The 18,739-nt window shown below is 41.8% G+C and overlaps 2 protein-coding genes across 2 annotated transcripts; both read right to left on the reverse strand.

The window, feature by feature from the left end:
* Positions 1 to 1,351: 1,351 nt before the first annotated feature.
* LOC146373971 (C5a anaphylatoxin chemotactic receptor 1-like) lies at positions 1,352 to 9,823 on the reverse strand. Its single transcript, XM_084951024.1, has 2 exons — positions 9,783 to 9,823; positions 1,352 to 9,589 (listed from the first exon to the last, which is right to left on the reverse strand). The coding sequence occupies exon 2, from the start codon at positions 9,575 to 9,577 to the stop codon at positions 8,564 to 8,566; it is 1,014 nt and encodes a 337-aa protein (XP_084807150.1). The 5' UTR covers positions 9,578 to 9,589; positions 9,783 to 9,823; the 3' UTR covers positions 1,352 to 8,563.
* A 337-nt stretch (positions 9,824 to 10,160) lies between these two features.
* lbhl (LBH regulator of WNT signaling pathway, like) lies at positions 10,161 to 18,191 on the reverse strand. The gene is made up of 4 exons (XM_084951025.1): positions 17,714 to 18,191; positions 14,288 to 14,363; positions 13,619 to 13,913; positions 10,161 to 11,814 (listed from the first exon to the last, which is right to left on the reverse strand). The coding sequence occupies exons 2-4, from the start codon at positions 14,357 to 14,359 to the stop codon at positions 11,744 to 11,746; spliced, it is 438 nt and encodes a 145-aa protein (XP_084807151.1). The 5' UTR covers positions 14,360 to 14,363; positions 17,714 to 18,191; the 3' UTR covers positions 10,161 to 11,743.
* Between the last annotated feature and the right edge of the window lie 548 nt (positions 18,192 to 18,739).

An 18,739-nucleotide genomic window follows, 5' to 3' on the forward strand; every position in this document is an offset into this window, starting at 1 on the left:
ACGGAGCCCCGCAGGGGACATGGGAGAAAAAAAAAATTAAGACGGACTTTTGCGAGATCTCGCAAAACTAACTCGGGATCTCGCAAAACTTTTGCGAGATCTCGCAAAACAAACTCGGGATCTCGCAAAACGTTTGCGAGATCTCGCAAAACAAACTCGGGATCTCGCAAAACTTTTGCGAAATCTCGCAAAAGTTTTAGCCGCATTCTTCGGACGCCGGCTCGAAGCCGACCAGGAGGTCGAGGCACGGTGTGCCGGGAAAGCGGTGTTCCTCCCGGCTGTAGTAGGTCTCGACCTCCCATTAGCTCGAAGCTAACGGGAAGTCGAGACCTCCCGTTAGCTTCGAGCTAACGGGAAGAATGCGGCTAAAACTTTTGCGAGATCTCGCAAAAGTTTTGCGAGATCCCGAGTTTGTGTTGCGAGAGCTCGCAAAAGTTTTGCAAAAGTTCTCGCAAAAGTCCGTCTTAATTTTTTTTTCTCCCATGTCCCCTCCGGGGCTCCGTAGTGATCAGCTGATCTGCTGCTCTTTGTGGATGGACACAACTGAACTCAGCGTGTCTGTGAAGGTTCTCAGTCATCCAGGTCATCGTAGTCAAAGGAGCTTGCAAAGAAAAGCGTCTGGACTTCTTTAAGTTACTTGAAGACGTTTCACCTCTCATCCGAGAAGCTTCTTCAGTTCAGAACTGAAGAAGCTTCTCGGATGAGAGGTGAAACGTCTTCAAGTAACTTAAAGAAGTCCAGACGCTTTTCTTTACAAGCTCCTTTGACAACTGAACTCAGCATGATGTCAGCAGATGTTTCATGAGGTGTCCTGGCTGATTTCCATCCTCTGCTCTAACAATGCACTGTTCATACTACCTTTTTTTCTAGATGGTATAAAGTTGGTATGTTGGTGGAATTCAGTCAATGAATCTCAGTATTATCAGCTAAAAGTCATCTTTAGTCTGACCATGAGCACCACAGCCACTGTGTATCAGTCACACACTGTTCTTTTCTCTGCACTAACCTGCAAAGTTTTTCAAGCAACCTATAAATAGCAGTTAGTCTGCCTCAGTTTGATTTGCAGCATGTTTCGTGATACGAAAAACATAATGCCACATCCAGTATCTGATTTAAAAACATAAGGACTTGCATGCAAGCTTTAAATTTCCAGTTTATCAAATACCACCGAGAAGTCATTACTAGAGGTGCAACGATATTCGTATCGATATTGAACCGTTCAATACAGTGCTTTCGGTTCGGTACGCATATGTATCGAACAATACAAAATTTTTAATTTATTTTATCAACTTTCCTTCTGACGATGCTGTCTGTGTTGAGCGCTCAGTGAATCTGCGTTCGACTACTCCGCCTAGGCTGCACTGTCGAGCGCAGATCCACTGAGCACTCAACACAGACAGCATCGTCAGAAGGAAGAGCGCAGGGCAAGCTAGCGAGACAGAAGTTAAGCTCTCCTTGCAACATGGCAAATTGAACCTCCCCCACCCTCATTCAGATCTGGCGTTTGGAATTATTTTGGTTTTCATGTGACGTATGACCCTGAAGGTAAGCGCGTCATGGACTAAAGTAAAACAGTATGTTGGATGTGCCACGCAATGCTTAATTACATGGGTGGGAACTAGTGTGTTAGCGCAGTTAGCTCGTTAACGTGTTGGCCGTCTAGCCCCATGCACGGGGCGATCAGGGGTAGCTCGTTAACGGAGATTTGCCGTGTTGTGGCGTTAAGGTCATTTCAACGAGATTAACCTGAAAGCACCAGTGGGAACACAACGAATATGACTGCACATTTACATCATCCTAGTGCAAAGACAAGTGGAAGCAGACAAAAACAACAAGCAGGCATGCTACAAACTTTACCCGAGTCATTTAGACAGCCGTTAGCACATGATTCTCCTTATGGGGACCTGATATGTTTAATATGCTGCTGAGAATATAGCCCAGAAGAAGCGTATAGTATAGCTTTTATTTTGGAAAGAGACATTTCTCTGTAATAAACTCTCTTTTCCAAAGATGAGTGATTCCTCAATCAGATACAGGGCTCGCAATATCGCTAGCCTGACGTCCCGGGGCTAACGATTTTTCCAGTCGGGCTACCAAAATCTATCTCTGCCCTGCCCATCGGGCTATCGTAGGAAGGAAAAATATATGTCAATGCTTTTGCATTCTTTCGGAAATGTAGCTGGGTAATTATGTCATTGGCATCGGTGAGCCACTGTCAATATGTGACATATTGAAATCACGTTTGAATTTGCGCTTGTTTTTTACTTTCACTTTGCAATCGCGCGAACTGTGTATAGAGAGCGACAGCACTGATTGGTGTGTGATGATAATTTGCGCACCAATTCCTCTGACATCGTCTTATCAATCGTTAGCTTACTATGCAAACATGACAAGTGAAATCTCCCGCAGCAAGCTTAAACATGTGAGAGGTTGATCGCGCAGAGAATCGCTGAGCGTTAAGTGAGTGCGTGTGTAAAAGCAGCAGGATATATATTTTAGTTCTGCCGAGCCAAATAAGACAGGTCAGGGTGAAGAAGTGACAGCCAAAGAAAAGCTTACCACGAAACGGAAAAGTTATGACAAATCAGACTATAAGGCAAAAAGAAAGTGCAGCTTTATGGTTTCATGGACAAAATAATTTCTGTGGCTGCAATATGATGAGCTATATAACCAGGGCTGCACATAAGTGGTCCGCAGGTGCGCATTCGCTGTCAAAATAAAAAACACGCACAAGGGTTAGGGTTAAATTTAAAAACTGTACTTTTGAGTTAAAATATATATTTATAATTTTAATAAATGACAAATTAAAAAGGCATGAACATTTTTTTTTGTATCGAAAAAATATCGAACCGTGACACCAAAGTACCGAACCGAACCGTGAATTTTGTGTATCGTTGCACCCCTAGTCATTACCTTTAAATATAACCGCTCTTCTTCCTCTCCTGACCTCTTTATTATCTTGCTCCATCTGTGAATGAATTTAGCTCTTTCTATTTTCTTCCTGTGAAATACAGCAGCTGGAGCTTTAGCTAGCAACACACTGTGAGACAAACAGCACGCAAACAGTTTGTGTGTTTGCTGAGCTGATAGAAATGCTATCTGTTCCGATAGTAATAACTTAAAAGTAGGGCTGTCAGCGTTAAAGCGTTAATGCCGTGTTAAAGTATTAATGCTGACAGCCCTGCTTAAAAGTGGAAATAAATAAATAAATTATAAAGATCAATCAATTGGACCAGTATGGCAAAGCTGTAATGTTCCACTTGGGAAAATAAATCTGTTGCACATTTTTATTGGCCTTCAGACAGGCCTTCTGATTGCTACAGTGCCGAACAACACAGGCCAAAGGAAAAGAAACTGTTGTGAGGAAGGCAAGGGAAGAGCAGGGAGGAAAGGATAACTGGAAAACCATACTATGTTATGCCATGTTTTGATTTTCTTTAAAGGGTAGAAAACATGTTGGATCACACTACATTCAAATCTACCACATAAATGTAAATAGCATGTTGTTCTTTACCACTGATATTAACTAAAATGACCAGTTTGCCTGCTGACCCTGTAAAGTTTACACCTGCACAGGTGCATTGTTGAGCCCTGACTGCTGGCAGAACGCAAGTTCTGAGAAATTACCATTTCAGGTCCTCCATAAACCCATCACGTTGCCTCTTCAAAGTGATGTCTGCAGCTCTACAGAAAAATTCTGCCAGTCACCCGAACCATGACAGTACCCCCCCTGTCACCATGGGCTAGTATACCGTGGTGAAAGTTTGCGTGACTCAGTCCTGAGTGGAATGTCCTTGCCCGCCAGCCATACGTTTTGTCCCCGTGTGTAAACTGGAGCAATTGAACGGCATTGATAGGCATACTGGTGTTGGCAGTTGACTGACCTGAGTAGTGCTTGCCTAGTCTGATCCCAAGCTCGTCGACAACGCTGTAGATGGTGTTGAATGGAAAGCTACTCAAGTTGCAGAGGATGTGAGTGAATTACGAGCGTATTCTGCCCAGTGCAGACAGGTGGACCATGTAAGGTCATGCAGCGGAGTATGGTTTCTAATTCTTGATTTAACCGTTCAGTCTGACCGTTTGTTTGGGGATGATAACCAGAACTAAGACAAGGTTTGGCTCTGAGAGCGGTGCAGAAAGCCTTCCAGGCTCATGAGGTGAACTGCAGGACGCGGTCGGAGACTATTTCTACAGGTAGTCCTCTGAAAATGAAAATGTCCTCTGAAAAACCAGAATTTGAGTAGTTTCAGTGGTAGTGGGAAGCTTATCTAAGGCGCCAAAGTGGGCGGCTTTGGAGGACCTGTCAATGATGGTGAGTATGGTGTTTTTGTCAGCTGACAGGTGACGAGCATGATACGTGACCATGGCACAGGGAGCAGTTGTAAAAGCCTAGCTGGGTGTTACGTGTTAGACTTGTTGCGTGCACATACTGGACAGGCAGCCACATACTCTCAGACATCCTTTTCCAGGGTGTCCCACTAGAAATGTCTTTTAATTAGGGAAGTAGTCCTACCTCTTCCTGGGTGGCATGCAAACTTCGCCTTATGAATCCAGGACCTTAGAGTGAGCTCCAGCTGGAATGAATTGTCAGGCCCTGTGCCTGGGTCAGGCTCCATCTCCAAAATCCAATTGATTTCCTCCTCCACCTCCCACATGACCGCCCCCACCTTACAGTTGGCAGGAAGGCTGGAAGGAGCCTCCTCCAGTTCCGTGCTGTGGGCAAACTGCCAGGAGAGTGCATCCGGTTTGATGTTACGGGAAACTGGTCGATATGAAATGGAAACATTGAAAGAGTTAAAGAATAAAGATGTGCCTGATGAGCATTTACCCTCTTGGCTGAGTGAAGATACATGAGATTCTTATGATCTATCCAAATTACAACGGGATGCTCAGCACCCTCCAGCAAGTGCCACCACTCCTCTAATGCAGGTTTCACAGCCAGGAGCTCCCTGTCCCCCACATCATAATTTTGTTTTTGTGGGACAAGGGCAGCGAGAGAAAAAGGCACATGGTTTGAGCTTGGAGGGTGTTTTGTAAAAGCACTACAACCCCAACATCAGAAGCATCAACTTCTATGATAAATGGTTAATGGACATCTGGGTGAATCAGGACTGGAGCCTTGGAAAATAGGTTTTTGAGTTATGCAAAAGCGGCATCGGCCTCAGGAGACCAGGTGAAAGAGAGCTTAGTGAGGCATGTGAGAGGTGCTGCTACCTGACTGTACTTACAAATGAAGCCACGGTAGAAATTAGCAAGCCCAAGTAATCTCTGTAGGTGTTTCCTGGAGGTGGGAATTGGCCTTTCCATCCTTGCAGGGGGGCAGGTAACCAACCACTAAACATAACCAACAAATGACACAGAGTTAGAGTGGAATTCACATTTTTCTGCTTTGATGTAGAGTTTCTTCTCAAGGAATCGCTGGAGCACTGCACAGACATGAGCATGGTGTTTAGTGGGGGTTTTTGAGAAGATCAGAAAGTCATCCAGATAAACAAACCTGTCCAGAAAATCTAGAAACCAGAAGTAACCGTATTGCACAATTGCAAGGGTTGTGGAGAGGTAAGGTGAGTGCTTTGTCTTTACTGAAGACTTCAGCAAAAACATGCGCAAGACCGAAAGCGTCTCCCCCTCTCCTCCAAAGATAGCTGCGATCTACAGATACATCAGTTCCGGGGCAGGCTCGCTGACGGAGGAGGTAGAAACCCTCTACAACTACCTGGCTCAACTACCTGGTTCCCCAGAAAATGGCTCTGGCTCAGGGGAAGCAGCGCCCCGGAAACAGGGCGTCAACGAAAACATGGCTGAGCCTTGGGGAATAGGAGTGGCTGTCTCTAGAGGAGGTGGCGGTATAGGTGCGGCTGCAGCAGCTTCCAATGTCTGAGCTCCACTGGGCTGGGATTCTTGGATGGCCGTAAGAATCTTAGCCTGGCTGTCACTGAGGGATTTTCACTGAGCCAAAAGGTACTGGATTGATTGTGTTTGGCTACCGAGTATCGCACCCTGCATCGTGATAGCCATCCGGGTTGGATCTGCAGGGTCCATAGTCCATAGCCAGATCGTGTTGTCACAGCTATTATTTCATACTATTTAATTATCAGTAAATGTTACAGAGAAATAGACAAAAGACAGTCTCCCTTCAGCGGAAGCATACAATTATATGGTTTGAAAATGCCATAAATAAACCTAGGTGCAGCTGGAGAGACTATTTTTGGCATTGCTGTGATTCTTATACCTGGTGCACTAATGTGGTGAGAAAATGTTTACTCTTATTCAAGCTGTTTTTGTGCCTTCTCTCAGTTTAGCACTAGGTTTATGAACTTGCTAGCTACTAGATAAGAGCCAAGGCTAAACTTTTCCGGAAGGTTTAGCCGTTAGGGGGCGGGGCTTTTTTCAGTCCTTGTGAACTTTCGTAACATATGAACTGTATATTCTCTACCCCTGTATTTATTCTAATGGTTTGTGGCAGTTTTTGAACATCAGTGGCATCTGTTAATGCCAAATCTAGGCAAGGGGTTGGAGGTGTGGTGTGCTCAAAATATAGCTATTCCCCCCAAGTAATTCTAACATTTTTGGGGGGGCAGAAAAGGGAAAAAAGAATTTGTCAGGGTTGGCTGAAGGAGAACCCAAATGCTGGACTTTTAGAATGGAGAAAGTGAGTTTATTTACACAGAAAACAGTGCCAACAGTCCACAGTGTGTGCTTTCCCAATTCCCCGTGCCATGATTTCTCTCCGTGATGTGCGGTTGTGCTTCGTCCTCCTCGGTGCCTGTGTTCAACTGTACTGCTCCCTCCACACGTTTCCGTAATCACCCTGGAAACAAGAGATGCCACAATGAGTACTGCCCCATCCACTGGCCGACTAAACACGTTAACCATTCCAACAAGAAAGTATTGAAAACACGAGCTCTGCACCAACTGTATTTCTAGTTTAACGATCCCGCACCGACTGCTGCTCCACTGCTCTCTTAAGTAGAGCCCCTTGATTAGGCAGATCAGCAACAGGTGAGTTATTATCACAGGTGTGGCTGGCTCCAAGACAGGGACTCTCCAGACCTGGTGGGGCAGCAAAACTGACACAACAACACACAGGGAAACGAGGAACGAGGAGCAGATCACACCGCAACCATAAATGATTAAGAAAGACGAATAAAACTCATAATATTCATTAAACTCAAAAAATAACACATGATCCCCGGGTCACAGACCCAGGCCCATGACAGAATTAATTGTTTTACTATGTGCACAAATTATAATCGTGCATTTTATCATTACTTCTATGAAATTGTTGCTCAAAGAATTGGCAATTACATCACACATGCAAAACTACAAATTTTTCATTATGGAAGCTGGCAGCTTGGTGCTACTTGCTGTTAGAGAGGCTGGATGTTTGGATGGTTAGAGGTCAATCAACCCTGAATTAGACAAGCGGAAGAACATGGATGGCATCTTATTTTTATGTACTGGACATTTTAATAATAAGTTCCACTTTCTTTCCTAAGAGGGTCCTCTGCACTTCTATACAAATCTAATATATTCATATGTATTATTCCTTTCAACTTAATAATTTGCATTTTGTATAAGTCTTTCCAGTTCCTTAAAGAAACTGCAACAGTAGACATTACTAGTTGTTATTAAATAGAGACAGGCAGTTCTGCATTTTGCAGCTCTGTTTCCTGCTTATTACACATAAACTACCAGAGATATTTCCAGGTAATAGTCACACTTTTTAAAGTTAGTCTTAATAGGTTATTAATGTGTTATTAAATGGAAACAGGCAGTTTTACATTTTGCTGCTCGATTTTCTGCTTATTACAATTTAGCAGGACTTGAAATGTTTGTCAGTGGGTAAAAAAAATAGTATTATGCACTCAGAAAACATGTTTGAAACATGTTTGAAACATGTTTGTCCTACAGCAGCCACAGTAGGCCACATGTGGTGTCCAATACACTTATATGATACAGGTTATTAATCATAAGGTCCACCTGTTTTTTAACCTTAAGAAATGGAGCTTCAGAGATTTAAAGTGTGTCTTCCTCTTGTGGTGTATGAAAATAACACTTACTGCACCTTTCTGTAATTACAAGTGTGAAGAAATCAAACTTCTGTGTATATATTTTATTTCTGTCAAACAATTTGAACAAAAACATGACAAAAAGGCAAACGATACATGATAAAAAACAAATACCTCAATAGAATCTAAAATATTCCTTTTGTGAGAGAAAAAACTAGAAGTGCCAAGAATTTTGTTGCATAAGACGTGATGTTTCACAGAAATGTTGCAGAATGAGTAACGGTTCCACATTTGAAACCTCTAAAGATTCTTTAAAACATATTTACTTACCACCGAACTTAACCAGAAAAAAATCTTAGTAGCTCATGAAAAGTGAAGGCAGGGTATTTGTATCCACACACCTTTTTTTGCTCATATAAATCAAGTCAAATCTAATGGCTCATATCCAAGCCAAGGCCAGCAGAATTTACTTATTCTTTTGTGAAACTTCAACTGTGATGGAAATTGTTATATTACAGCAGTCCTGTCTGTGTATTAGAGTCAGTACACGATCATATTTCTGTCATCTCCTTGACATTACTGGTGCTCTTGGTGTCCATATGGGTGATGCTGATCTTGGTGGTCGGTTCCTCGCTGATGAAGTGGAGGATGTTACGCAGTGAGCGGTTCATGCTGTCTTTGAAGCTTTGACCCAGACACACATAGAGCAGAGGGTTGAGGCAGCTGTTGAAGTAAGCCAGGAAGAGCGCTATAACGTGTGCCAGATGAAGTTTAGGGCTCGCAGAGGAAACCCGAGGGGTGGTCAGTATGAGGAAATCCACAATGTGCAGAGGTATCCAGCACAAGAAGAAGCTCAGCACCACAGCAATGATGACCCTCAGGGTTTTCTTGGACCGGGTCCGACCTCGTGTCATTCTCCTCTGTGTCTTGTTGAAAACCACCAAGTGACAAACTAGAATAACCAGGAAAGGAATAATGAATCCAATCAGGAAGCGAAAAGCAGAGACAGGCCAGGCACTGTCTACAGTGTACTCCATCCTACACTCTCTCTTCTTGTCACCTGCCTTAATCTCCTTGGCGTACACAAACTGTGGGATACTGCCTATCAGGGCCAGGACCCACACAGCAACACATCCATAAGCACCCTGTTTGAGTCGCCTGTGGTTCTGACACCAGATGGGTCTGATGACCAGCAACAAACGATCCACGCTGATCACAACCAGTTGCAGGATGCTGCAGTACATCACCAGGTAAAACAGGCCTCTGATGAGCATGCAGGCCAGCGGACCGAAGTGCCAGTGATCGTCGTGAACCAGAGGGACCATAAGCAAGGGGATGGAGAGGCAGCACAGAAGATCAGCCAGAGCGAGGTTGAGGAACCAGAGGGAGGTGACAGAGCGGGACATGCAGAACCCCGTCACCCACACCACCACAGCATTTCCAGGCACACCCAGCAGGACCACAAGGCTGTACATGACCAGAGCCACTATCTGGATCGGCTTAATCTCAGGAGTCACAGACTCAATAATGTCAGGAAATGTGTAATTATAGTCACCGTAATCCATGATTCCTTACAACTGTGAAGTATAGGATATAGATTAGTGTCGTGCATAAAATTAACATTAGAATGAGAGAATGATTCATTCAACAATATCTGTGACAAATGTTTCATCGAAAAGATTTTCATGATTCACTAAAATAATACAGTTCAATCCAGAAAAGCTAATGTTTGTTTTTTAAATTCAAACTAATACTTTAGTATTAACTCACCAACTGTTCAGCCTCTGTTTGTGTTGCTCTGTCACCACTGAGAGGAAGTTGTAGAGCTGGTCTGCTTCTGTGCTTTATACTCTCACCCCACCCCACGCAAACACAATTGCACAAGATTCTTGCTAAAAGTACAAGTCCTCTGCATGTGAGTGTACATTTGATGACTGCAATCAAAAAAATTGGTTAATGTAAAAATGCAGTTTTTATGTCAAAATTTAGGTGTAACTTCACAGGAAATAATTAAATCATAGTTCATACACTGAGAAAAAAAAAACAAACGGAAGCTGACCTTGACTACTTTGTCATGCTTGCTTTATTCACCAGTTTACTGGTAGTGCTACAAATTATTTTTCCGTATTTCAGTGCTCACTATAAAATAAAAGTCTATTGATATGTCAGGATCGGTAATTTTAAAAATAATTACTTCAAATGTCTATCTCGTCAAAATAAAACTCTTAATAATCGTGTTTAAAGTATGAATACTAAATGTCATGGAGTAGCCCTGTGACTTCTAATCACACAACACAGCATGCTGGTACTGTAGCCTTGCCGCGCATGAAATTCTAGGAAATTAAACGTTTTAGAGTTTTAAAATATAAATCTCAGTTGCACTCCCAATTGCAATTGGTCGGGGGGGTTTTTAGACCTTTAAGCCTAGTGTTATAGTCATTATCTTGGGGGATTTAGTCAATGTGCTTTCATTGTATGTGGTTTCAGATAGCTAGATATGTTTCCTACTTTTACCTAACACCTGTCTTTTGATAATGGATTAAGCAATGTTATAAGATAATTTAGTATTTAATTGTTATTTTTTTGGATTATGTGGCAGGAGATTGTGTATCATTGTGTATCAGGCCATGGTGCTAAGGAGGCCACAGTGGCTGTACTCCCAGGACCTCCAGCTGTAATGAGTCACAGCCTGGTCCAGAATGGCTTCCTCAGTCAGTGTATTTAGTTTTGCATTGGTGTATTGTAGTGCCAATAATACTGAACTGTTCAACTGTGTGAAGGCCTTTTTATTTTCTGCAGTAATTAATCATTTTGCAAAAACACTCAAAAATGATTTCCTGTTTCAATGGGACAAAAGACTTTATTGTCAAACTTGAAACAATAATTTTACAGTAACACATCATCTTTATCATATATACATATTATTCACAAATTAGCCTAAGCACAACCTATAGTACAGTAAAAGAACTAGAGTTTCAGCTGTGGTAATAGAAAACAAGTAGAGCTCCCTTTGTGTTGATCACCATGCATCACATTTCTGCAACCTTGTTGAAAATGCTGATATTATGCTGATATTACACAACAGCAGTGAGCATCTGTCACTCCCATGATGTAGCTGCCTCATAGACAAGTTTAAATCAAACAATATCATGCCTGAATTTTAACGCAAAGTAGGTTTTTAAAAATGTGATTCTCCAAACATTCAAGACATATCAGAGCAGAACTGCATGTGTGTCCAGAGAACAGCCAACTCAGTTTACAGTACTGTAACACATACTACATACTAAAGGTATGACTAGGTAAATATCCTCAAGAAGACTGACTGTGGGACAGAAAAATGAATTAAAGAGACAGAGAAACACATTTGCATAAACATAAATACGTGTGGGGAAAATTGAGTGGCAGGATTTCCTGTTTTTAACAAAATCAGGAAATGACAAAGATCAAACACAGAGTCAGCAAAATGTTCTCTAGAAATTCTAAAAATTGCTGACTTTGGAAGAACGTGGGTTTTCTTCCCGTTGCACACGCAGTCTTGTCATAGTTCACCTCTTATTGTGCGCATTGGTATAAAGACGAACATTAAAGTCCCAGCTGGCATGGAGTTGTTACCGTGTAAAACACATTATCAGTACAGTATTTGTTTAATTTTGTCATAGTTGCTGTCATAAGTACATATTGCGATGCTTCCTCGCTGGTTTCTCACAGACGGTGAGTCCTCAGAGGTAAGCTCAGTTGAAGGCTGGAGCACTGCTGGGTGGAAGTGTAGGAGTGTCATCTCTGAATGCATCCGACTGAAGGTCTGCAGAAAAAATAGGGTGAGTTTGAAAATTAAATTTCAGTGTAGAATACTTTCACCGAACAAGTTATTTTTTTCATACCGCTCTGGTCCCTTAAACATGATGAAACGTTTTTTTCTACTCTTTCTTTTTATAAATTTAATGAATGCATATTTTCCAAAATAAAAACCAGCAACAAGCGCTTCTTAATTCAGTTCAATTCAATTTTATTTATACAGCGCCAAATCACAACAACAGTCGCCTCAAGGTAGACCCTACAACAATACATACAGAGAGAAACCCAACAATCATATGACCCCTTAAGAGCAAGCACTTTGGCGACAGTGGGAAGGAAAAACTCTTTTAACAGGAAGAAACCTCCGGCAGAACCAGGCTCGGGGAGGGGCGTCCATCGGCCGTGACCAGTTGGGATGAGGGGAGGAAGACAGGACAAAACACATGCTGTGGAAGCGAGTGGGAGATTAATAACAAGTAGTGATTCAATGCACATATTAACACATAGTGAGTGAGAAAGGACATATCCTGGTCAAAAAAGACTCCAAGATTCCTCACAGTGTCACAGGAAGTCAAGGTAATGCCATCCAGAGTAAGTATCTGGTTAGATACCATATTCCTAGGACTTTGTACAAGCACAATAACCTCAGTTTTATCTGAATTTAGAAGCAGAAAGTTAGAGGTCATCCAGGTTCTTATATATTTAAGGCATTCCTGCAGTTTAACTAATTGGTGTGTGTTATATGATTCAAACCACTGCAGTGCAGTATCTGTAATACCTTCAGGTACTGCACTGCAGTGGGTACTGCGCATACCTTATCATTAGCTTAAATGTCTCCTAAGTAGCCGAAAAGTAAAGCAAAACATATTAAAATATTTCAAATTATATTCCAAATAAACAAGCATGGGCTTGTTAATCCTTTACATTAACTATATAATACATACTACTGCATTTCATTAACAGCTTCGACACTGGCAAAGACTCACACACCTTGTAGTCTGTATTCAGTATTTAAAAACCTTCTCTCCTTTGTCTTTTTCTGTCATTCAGACGCTTTCCCCAGTCCTTCATTTTGTGTCCAAAGTTTAAACCGTTTAAACAGTTGATTGTTTTATGTTTTATGGGACAATTCTGTGTGTATGCACTCCCTGACAGAAATAGTTTAATACTAATACCATTTTGTACCTACATGTTAGGTTACATCTTTGAGTATGTTAGTGGCAGAGGGATGGTGGTTTTTCAGTCTGAATCATCAGGCTTTACTTCCTGATTTTGAGAGCTCTAACGCTGAGCTCTCAAAAATGCAACGGGAAAAGGAAGAGATGGATGACTTTGTAGGTTGCCAATCCAACTGAAAGTTAGAAATGGTACTAGTAGCTTTGGTTGTAGCTCCAGCTAGTACATCCACTTTTACACTTTACCCAGGATGGTCTTGTTTGAATCATCACTGCGTGTCTGGTATTTCGTTGTGAAGCACTTTGTGATGTGCTTCAAAAACTGCTATAAAAAGGAAATTATACTGTCATACAAAATACAGACATTGACTTGAGAAATGAGAAACCTTTTGTTTACCAATGTAGCTAAAACTTATCAAAACTTTCTGTCACCTGACTGCCTAATAAACTGATCCCGTAAGCTTAATTTCTATATAGGAATTAATAAAACTAAAGTGATTAAAAATAAGCGGTACCATAGTGAGTAAAGGGGCAGCAAACAAAATTTCATGTTTATGGTTTCACATGTTTTCTTTTTTTCCCAATTTGTAATAAAACAACATTTGAATATATACGACTACCTTATGTGCAACTCACCAATGAGTGTCAAGCCTTGCTGCTGATTCAGTATAACCGATGTCTCCTCTTCCTCCTCCTCTTCTCCCCAATCTGCAATGTTGGCCGGGGGGATGCACTGCTCCAAGAACAGGTCCTCCTCATCTTCCTCCATGTCCATGTTCTCTGGAGGCCAACGCAGCTCTCCACTCTCCACCTCGCTCACCTCAGTTGGTTCCACAACAATAGAGGGTAGACGTTCCTTCTCGTGCTCGTGGCCCAGGCAGTTCAGAGAGGTCTCGGGGTCCAGGACAACCTCAACAGGGTCAGGAAAGATCTGGGGGAAGAAATTGATTGTGTCATGAGCAGTATATTGAATTAAAACTCTGTAGAAGCCTGTAAATAAACTTAATTAGGAATTCTACAAATTGTTTTATGTTTTTCCTTATCTATCCCAGAATCACACACACATGCACACACACACCTACGCAATATCGGGGCCTTGGATTTTGTGTACTTACTATTATTCGGGTTTTTAATCCTTGTTTGTGTCTGCATTTGAGTCTCTTCAGCTAAGCATTTCAAGACATCTTAAAGTATCAACTGTAACACAGAGCTCCAATCATAACTATAACTCAATCAGACTTAGCTGCTATGCTAAAAATATTTGACAGAGATCTGTCGCAGTATGATTCTAGGGTATTATATTACCTGGATTGGCAGTCTTTGGTCTTTACTCTGCATGTCTTCACATTCTGGATTCTGACCACTCATCTCCTCCATACCTCTGCAGATGAGACAAATTTATATCAATCCTAGAAGAGGAATTAAAAAAAAAAAAAAAAAAAGCATGCTCCACATTTAGCATGGACTAAAAAAATTCTTTCTATTACTGCAAAAGCACATGAGCGTGTGCATGTTTACTTTAGAAGAGTCCAGAACCCCGATTGAAGTGCAATCTAAATGTCAGCTTAATGTAAAGTGCTCAAAGGAAATTCATGATGCTGCTGACACAGCTGTGCAGCCCCCACTGCTGCGTGCCAATCGAACTACAAATCGTGTCGTTTGGTTTTCCATGAAACAGCATCATTGCCGCTTGTGTCATTGCTGAATTACACTAGGATCACATTATCCAACATGCCCGGCTTTTCATTCGTCAGAGATTTCCTGCCCTACATCATGCTGGCTAAAGCTGGTCCGACTGTGCACAAATATGTGCATCTCCTAATACATGCAAGCACTCTCTAGATTAGTGCAGACCTCAAATGGGGTTTGATACCAAAATGGATTATGTAGTTTGGTGATCATATTTTATTTTCTGACAGGAAGCCAAGCATCCTGTTTTGGCTTGCGTCCCTCACACCCCCAATCTGCCTCAGTTATCAGTAAAGTTTTTGTTACATAAAAAAAAATGTTTACATGACCGTCATCAGACGTCTAGCCGCCAGCAGCTTTGATGAAGCCACTTGTTTCAGTTACATGGATAAGTCCGTGTCCATAGCCAACTTTAGTCTGTTTACGTTGTCCAGAAAAGCAGACGAAAGGGATTAAGAAGGGCTGAGGATCCATCTGAATCCTCTTTTTATCCTCTTCCTTGCTTCCTTGTCTCTATTTCTCAGTATGTCTCAGCGTGTGTCCTCTCTCCATAAGTACCAGTCACGGTTTGTTGCCTGGTGTAATGACACAGTCTGCTCAGTCTCGCTTACTGTTTAATGAAATTTCCACTGAAAGACAGATCTAATCTACTTTTTGGAATTTGCAGTCACATGTCTCATCAAACTAAAGAGGGAAATCTAATTATTTTTACATAGAAGCCGAAGCCGAGAAGATGAACGAGACCTTTTAGCCTCTTCCTGAGATACGCAGCACTCAGACCCCAGTTCTTCACTCTTGCATCAAGTCAAAGCACAAAAGAGAGCATAAACAAGCCAATGCAAATGTCTGCTCGGAAGGTTTCAAAGGCATTTCCAGCTAAAATTAAAATGCATGAGGATCGGTGCTTTGGATCAAGAGCATTAAGGATGGTCTGAGAATATGTAAAAAATATTTGAAATCCAAAAATAATTTGTTTTCTCATATTTTTGTGTGTAGGCTGAGACTTCCATCAGTTTGTTTCCCTCGTCCTCCCTGTCTCTCTCTCTCTAATTGAATCGTTTTTTTAATAGCTGACTTCAGTCGATTTGTGATTTTCCTATTGACATGCTCAAAGTTACATATTGCATGACACGACAACTGAAGAAACGCTAAGCCAGTTTGCACAACTGGCAAAATGAGGACATCGTGTTCTTCCCCAAATAGGATCAGCTTTGGGTGTACTCTATCATTTTTTTTGACCCACTTGTGAATGTGCGCGGCCCTACAATTCAATTTCTGATATTGTGCTGTTGACAACTGTGCCGCACTAAGCTGTTTGTGTGCCACCTGGGGTTGGAAACTATTATGATGAATGAGCTTAACCCCCATGTAATCCCTCTCATGTACACTCGCTCTAAACACCTGCACGTTTTAGCACGGTCAACAATCGGGCTTTGTTTGCCTTGTGCGCTGCATTTGGCTGTTAATGCAAAAGTATGCTTTATCACTAGCAGACATTTAGGCTTCTTTTATGTGCACAGGCCAGATGATTAGTTTTAAAATATGCATCTAATATTAGTCAAGTGTTAGTGTTAAACCAAGCCTGAAGTTTACACCTAAAGGCGAAGATTTGTGTCACCAGAAGGAGGAAGCTACAGGCGATAAAGAATCGCACCATCGCAAAACGTTTAATCATTAAAACGATAAAGTTTTATCTCATTTCCTGTTTCTCTCACATTTTCTATTTCCTCATCATTTTCCTGTAGATGTTTCCTTTTTCTAACTTCACACATTTACTTTTCTTTCAGGTCAGAGGCCACATAACTGGATCACAATATGGCCACAGCAGTTACACTATAAGGTGCTGCGGTTGTGCAATAAATGAAAACATACTGATGAAATCATGAGGAAAGATTGCAGCAAACTTTAAAACGTTCCTATTTGATTGTTGCTATTTTTTTCATACTTCCCCAGCATCACTACACTTAGATGTTTCTGTAGTTGAAAATGTGAGATGGGAGATATGAAATGGCTCATGGCCTCTGTTTGCTCTTGACCTTTCAAGACCACAAAAACATTCAAAACACATAAAAAGTAAGAAAAAAAAAGGAGAAAAGCGTTTTCACTTTTTACAAACATACAATAAATAAGACTGGATCCTGTGAAATCTCCAACATGTACAATATATGCCAGTTAAAACTTTTATAGGTCAGGCCAACATCTAGTTTTGTAATTTCTAATTAATTTTTTATTTTTATCTAATTTTGACTTTTTGTTTTTGTGGATCAGTTTTGTTGTAGTTTGTTTCCAGAGGGGATTTTCTTCTTTCAGTTTAGTTTATATTCTTTGAATTTGTTTATTTTAAGTGTATTATTTGTTAGTTTCATTGTCAGTTTTAGCTTTTCTAATTATTATTGTATGGTGGGAATATCTCAGAGGCAACATTTAGGAAAAACAATAAAAACAGAACTCCTTGAAACATTTTTATTTTATTTTTGTTAGTTTTCCCGAGTTCACAAAATAGTTTCAGTTTTGTTTCAGTCTAATTTATATTTTTAAAGATGTCAAATACTTTGTCACAATTTTTGTCTATGTTAATCTGGGTTTATTGTTTAACCTCCAGAAACACTATTGTGTAAAGCTAGTTATTAATGGTCAGTGGACCATGTGTTACGACTGTTTCACTGTTTCCAGTGTCACATATTTGTGACTTGGAGGAAAGTTTTTAAAGTTCACAGGGTTCATGGATCCATCTGCTATCACAGCTGCCCACAAGGACCAAAAAGCTTCAGAAAAAGTTGCTGAGGTGACCTAAGGGTGGAATGAGTTTGTCATCAAGAGTTATGTTTCCACAGTGTGGGTCTTATTTCTGATAATGGCACAATCTGCTGCTTGACTGTACATGACTGTATCTTCCTGACACTTCTGCTGAGTTACTTTCAGAAGATGCACAGTGACGATAAGATCTTAAAGTGGAACCTGAGGGGGACTTGCAGCAGTTTTCCATTTATCCAAGATTAAAATGCACACAGTCACACGACCACAAGGTTCATCACCTCTTACCCATCAGTTGCTGTCAGGCATATGTCCTCTCCATCTTGGCACAGTGTCACAGTGGTGAAGCTCGGCTCATCCGCTGGTGATACGAGAGGGGTTGCAGGGGGAGGTGAACAACTCCCACAGCAGTCCCCCCCTGCAGGACCCTCATTGAGGTTTTCAGCCTCCAGGGCGAAACCTGGATGGGGAGGGCTCCAAACTCTCAGGGATCTCAGGTGTTTAGCAGATGGTGAAGGAGGTGGCTCGACTATTCAGGCAGGAGAGCACCCGTGTCTCACTTGTCCAGATCAGTGCTGAGTCCGCTTGTCCAAAGCGCACACGCTCTCCGCCGTCTCCCGTATCCGACTTCCTTCCTTGTGTCTCTGTCATTATCCCTCCCTGTCCCACCCTACTGCCAGGCTTTGGAGAGGAGCAGGATTAGCGTCTCTTTCGATTACGGAGGCTGCATGGGTGACGTCAGGCAGGCTTGACAGTCCCCTCTGATGAGTTGGCACACTGAGTCGCTGGTGCATCTGGACAGAAACATACAAAGGGCACACAGATGGCCTGTGGTCGTGCTGTTGGCGGATGTTTAAATCAACTTGCCATGGGCACAACTGCACATGAGACGGACATGCATTTGCATGTTTTATTATGAAATCCTTTCTATCCCTCCCATTCTGTCTGTTTCCCCATCATGACTCTGTGTGTGTCGTTGCTCCATCAGTGGATTTAGATTTGGACGATTCATGGAATTAGCCCAGGGATCAAGGGCTCGGGGGTGGGAAGGGGATACAGTGTATATATATATAACAGGCAGCAAGTATTGCAAAACAGGCAGCACACTAGTAACATTAGTGTTTAATCCCCTTTGCAGCCTAAGTCAATAGGATAGATATGGGACAAGGAAGGAAAGGAGCCTGCGCAACATGAAAGGCATCCTTCTTCTCTAGAACCTGGATGAATTTTTAGTTTAAGAAATCAGGGAACTCCACCCGTGATGTCACAGCTGAGACTCCTCCGTAATCAGGACAGTACTTCCCCTATTAACTC

The sequence above is a fragment of the Perissodus microlepis genome, chromosome 14, assembly GCF_051167445.1.
Source record: "Perissodus microlepis isolate ML-2025 ecotype Zambia chromosome 14, ASM5116744v1, whole genome shotgun sequence".
Lineage (NCBI taxonomy): Eukaryota > Metazoa > Chordata > Actinopteri > Cichliformes > Cichlidae > Perissodus > Perissodus microlepis.

Bases quoted from the DNA above. Each gene is read 5' to 3' on its own strand.
- LOC146373971 (XM_084951024.1), bottom strand. From the start codon at position 9,577: ATGGATTACGGTGACTATAATTACACATTTCCTGACATTATTGAGTCT.
- lbhl (XM_084951025.1), bottom strand. From the start codon at position 14,359: ATGGAGGAGATGAGTGGTCAGAATCCAGAATGTGAAGACATGCAGAGT. The intron at 13,914-14,287 runs GTAATATAATAC...TTCTTCCCCCAG, and splicing joins ACCAAAGACTGCCAATCCAG to ATCTTTCCTGACCCTGTTGA. The intron at 11,815-13,618 runs GTGAGTTGCACA...TTTTTTCTGCAG, and splicing joins GCAAGGCTTGACACTCATTG to ACCTTCAGTCGGATGCATTC.